At 31.5% G+C, this 4,787-nt stretch overlaps 1 protein-coding gene across 1 annotated transcript; it reads right to left on the reverse strand.

Annotated features, from left to right (window-relative positions):
• Nucleotides 1-237: 237 nt before the first annotated feature.
• Nucleotides 238-2,691, reverse strand: LOC136220264 (NDR1/HIN1-like protein 6). Its single transcript, XM_066008068.1, has 2 exons — nucleotides 1,755-2,691; nucleotides 238-560 (listed from the first exon to the last, which is right to left on the reverse strand). The coding sequence occupies exons 1-2, from the start codon at nucleotides 2,459-2,461 to the stop codon at nucleotides 545-547; spliced, it is 723 nt and encodes a 240-aa protein (XP_065864140.1). The 5' UTR covers nucleotides 2,462-2,691; the 3' UTR covers nucleotides 238-544.
• Between the last annotated feature and the right edge of the window lie 2,096 nt (nucleotides 2,692-4,787).

Here is a 4,787-nt window from a genome sequence, read left to right on the forward strand (position 1 = left end):
TAGTATCCTGACTTAACAAAGCAGGCAGCTATTAGAGAAGAACACCGCTAGTTGTCTTCTCCTTCAATCCCTCACCTAATTTAGACCTTACTCTAATTAGGTGTGTCACACCTTAATTTAATTGTTTCACTCTTTATGTTTTTTATTAACAAAAAATAAAACAATAATGCAAGAATGGCACCTGACAATTCATGAGGAATCCAAAGAGAGACCCCATTTGCAGCCCTATCTTCACATGGAGATTCTTCAATAAAAAAATATAATTTTATATACAACAAATAAATAAATCAACCACCAAAATTAGATATATGGACCCATAATATTACACTCTTTTTTCCTTTGATCTTCTTCCCTTCTCCTCCACTTTGAAGTAAAGAATATTGATTGAATTATAAATTACTATTACAGAATTGGCAAAAAAGAAAAAAGACCAAATTAGCAGGAACATGCACTGTTTGGGTACAAATGTTATTGAGAATTTTGTATCATGAATTGGGTATGTATAGTATCATCAAATTCAATCCCTTTTTGCTTCTGCACTCAATTAATTTACAGAGATCCTGTACAAAAAACAACAACATTAATGTAAAATTAGCTCACTCAAATCAACACTTGTAATGCTGTATATTACTAATTCAAAATCAGATAGGTAAAGTGTAAATTGACCCTTCAACTTGGCTTGCTCACCCATCATTCCAAATAAATTTTGATTCTTTGATTTAGCTTTTCAATTTGGGGTTAGGTTGGTCTTAAAGAATAGAATCACTAGTTATATACTTGTTCAAATGTATTAGTTTAGGTTAATTTTGTTGGGATGTAATTACAAATTGATATTGAAACTCCTATATTGAAATAATTGGAAAATATTCGCGAAGTCATTACTTTAAAGCGATGTTTGGTAAATAACTTTTCGGGTAAAATTAGAGGTTTTGATTAGTCAAACCCTTGATCATTCTTTATTTGTCATTTTACACAAACAGTTATTACTAACATCTAAGTTTCACCAAACAAATTTACACAGTAAACTAGTCAAAACAGCTAATTAAAAAAAGTAATCAGCTAATAACTATTTTCAAACAGGGTCTAAATTCTTTCAAAAAAACAGGGTCTAAATTTTGATTGGATGAATGGTTTTGAGTATTAATAAAGAAAATGTTAAGAAAGAATAATTCTTAACAAAATATAATTATTTGTGTTAACGCTTCTTAATATTTCTGGGTAAATTATACACATATCCACTCAATTTTAATCTTACTAAACATCATTATCACTGAATTTCAAAACTTTAATATAAAAATCACTTAATTTACTCTTACTAATATAAAAGTTACTCAATTTTGACTACTCTAATAGCATATAATTTCTATCATACAGTTGGTGGAAACCATATTTTAAGCAACAATTCTTTAATCTCTTGATTTTGAGATTATTTAAGTATTATTTGATTAGAAGGAGGAAAAACTGTTTAAAAACAAAAAGTCCGAAAATGGGCGTAATTTTATGGTAGATGAAGTTTTAAACCATTTTAATTGTTAGAATTTTTTTAAGGTAAATTTTAAAAATGTTTTCAGGTTTTGGATTGTATTTCGTGTTAAAGGGAGTTTTTAGATCCTAACAGATTTAACTTCAAATACCAAATTAAAGAGCTAAATTGGTACCCAAAGTTAAATTTTAAACCAATTTGATCCTTATCCCAAAATCTTGTAGCAGATACCAAAAACAGAAAATTTATGATGAGAAGAGTAACGCAATACCATTTGAAGGTGTGGATAGTGCATTTAGGCATAAGTCCATCTTCAATCTGATTCAATTTGATGTTATCACAGTACACATCAACTGCTAACATCCCAATTTCAACCCCAATAAACGCTACTCCGACACTCGTCTTCACCCGAATATTCACCACCATATTCTTATTTTTAAAATCTGAACCCAGCTTCGCTCCTAATCCATCCTCAATCACTTGGTTCTTCACACTCGTCTCTATCTTCACACTCGTCGTGTTCATTGGCTTCTGACGGAATCCCCGTAGGCTCGTCGATCCCAATTCAGTCTCCTGATCTGTCCCCGTTGTGATTCCGACCTGCGACAATCCGTACCGGTACGTTAATTTACTGTTTGGATTCTTCACTTCCATTCTCGCCATAGTTGCCGCGTCTATATAGGTGCCGTCGTACTTTTGAGTGACGCTGAACTTAGAGATCTTAAATGACTGGAGGTGGAATACAGGCATCTTCGGTTCTAACCAGAGGTACATAACGCCGGCCAGAATTACGAAGATGAATAATAGAATTAAGCAGATAATGAAGAAGATGCAGCAGCACATACGACAACAATTACTCTGTCGTTTTCTCGGCTGAAAAAATGCATTTCGATTCGGTGGTCTTCCGATTGGTTTTCCGGAGGAATCGGATACGTATCCCGGCGGTTTTTGAAGAACCGATTGCTGTTGTGCAGCCATTTATGATCTGCTAGAGGTTAATCTTCAATCAATGAATCAATGTCTGGTATTTGAAAACTCAGAAATATGGATTAGGATTGAAATGATCTGATTAGTAGTTTGCATTCGATGAAATGATAGAATTTGGAAATGGAAGAATTGAAAAAGAAGAACGGGATCCGAGAAAAATGAAGATGAAGTGTTTTCTCAAAATGAAAGAGCAACAGATAATGTGGAGGGGTAATGGTATTGTCTCTTTTGGGAAGCTTGGTAGTGTCACAAATTCAGTTGGCGAGATTCACGCGCGGTGTCCACTTGCTGACATGGCGGAAAGGTTTTTGGCACTTGTATCTTTTTTTTTTTTTTTTTTCAATCATATACACCTTCTTAATTCATATAATCACAAATAAAATCGGTAGTATTAATGGGAATCGCTTGTTTACTAACTAAACGAGCAGCTTCATTCCCTAAATAGAGATTATAACTTATAAGACACCGAATAGTTTAGATTGTATGTGAAAATATTTTGCCAAACTTTGATCAAAACACCAATGTTTGAGAGATCCATTCCTTTAAAGTAAATACTATCAACAACAAGTTTCATATCCGTATTAAACTCCATTTTCGATAATCTACAAGATGTCGTCCAGAGTAAATGGATCTCAGAACTAGAATTTAAATGATTTTTGGCTCATGAACCCATTAACTGTACTAGTAATGTAGACCGAGAAACTTCCAGTATTATCACGAATCACGACAATCAAACCACATAAATTTGTATTTTTGAAAATTGTCGCGTCAATATTGCATTTGGCAAACTTGTTTCTCAATTTATGGCACATTGCCACTGGGTTGCTTACCGAATAAGGGATATTGGGATTTTTCATTCTACACGCTTTCCGATCATGATAGAAAAAGCGGACAACTCTCAAGCAATCAAAATGACTAAGGCCCTGTTTTTTATCACTTAATTTCAGTAACAATCAGTTCAGTTCAGTTCAGTTCAATTCAGTTCAGTTCAGCATTCAGTTTCAGCATTTAGTTTCAGTATTCAGTTTCAGTATTCAGTAATTTATCCTTATTTATTATATTATAATTATTTATATATAATTTATTATAATAATTATTATTATTTAATTTATTATTATTTATTATTATTATTATTTATAGTTTATCATTATCTATAAATTAGATAAAAGTTAAGAAATGATAGTCAAGAAATGATAGTTTATTAAAGTATATATCGTTTAATAAAAAAATTAAAACTAAAGTATGCTTCCATATTTAAAAATTAGGAATTGCACTCAAATTTATCGAATTTATCAATGTTAGGGATAAAATTGCCATTTTAGATGTTAGGGGTAAAATTACCCATGATCCAAAACGTTAGGGATATTTTTACACTTTAACCCTTAATTAGAATAAAAAGTTAAGAGTTTGTATTCATATAAAAATTTGTATTTGATTTCATAGGCTTTAAATTATATGTAAATTTGTGTTTGTATGTAATTTGTATTTTTAATTTAAATTAGACTCATTTTTATTTAATTTTATAGACTTTTATCGAGCCAAAATTTTATCAAGCCGAGCTTTTATTTGATATTCAATTTAGTTTTATCTTTAATAATATATTTATTTATTTATTATTGATATTATTAAATTTATTAGAACCATCATTATTATTATTATAAGTTTATTAATGTCCAATATTATCAATTAAATTATTTTAAAGTCTAATATCATCATTATTGTTTAGTTCGGTTCAGTTCGGTAGTATTCAGTTAAGTTCAGTAGTATTCAGTTAAATTCAGTTCAGTTCAGTTCAGTATTCAGCAGTATTCAGTTCAGTTCAGTTCAGTTCAGTTCAATTCAGTTCAGTTCAATTCAGTTCAATTCAGTTCAGTTTAGTTCAGTTTTTTTCAGCAATAAAGAACAGAGCCTAAATGACTCTCCATTCCACATATGATAGTTTTGTTGTTGCCAAATAGAGAAATTCGCACATACAATCATGTTGCTTTAACCACTTCATACTTTCTAACATGTTGACAAAAGAAAATGAACCAGTCCACGACGTCATCTAACTCTCCTTTCGCCGGAGTCATACATGCTTCTTGTCAACACCCCATCGTAAATGAGCAAGACACAAAAGATCCCAACTGTACTTAATATCATTTTCACATAACACGCAAACTATGGGTATCGACACATGCTTAAATGCAGTTAAGACCGGAATGGAAGACACCTAGACCAGAGCTTCCACAAAAAATGATTTTATCCTTGTTAGTAAGCTCAGGTTCCACGCCAACGACCAGCCCGCAATAGGGTTGCTATCATTAAGAAAATTATT

Source organism: Euphorbia lathyris, chromosome 2, assembly GCF_963576675.1.
Source record: "Euphorbia lathyris chromosome 2, ddEupLath1.1, whole genome shotgun sequence".
In the NCBI taxonomy this organism is placed as follows: domain Eukaryota; kingdom Viridiplantae; phylum Streptophyta; class Magnoliopsida; order Malpighiales; family Euphorbiaceae; genus Euphorbia; species Euphorbia lathyris.

Coding starts and splice junctions, on each gene's coding strand:
- LOC136220264 (XM_066008068.1), bottom strand. CDS start 2,461: ATGGCTGCACAACAGCAATCGGTTCTTCAAAAACCGCCGGGATACGTA.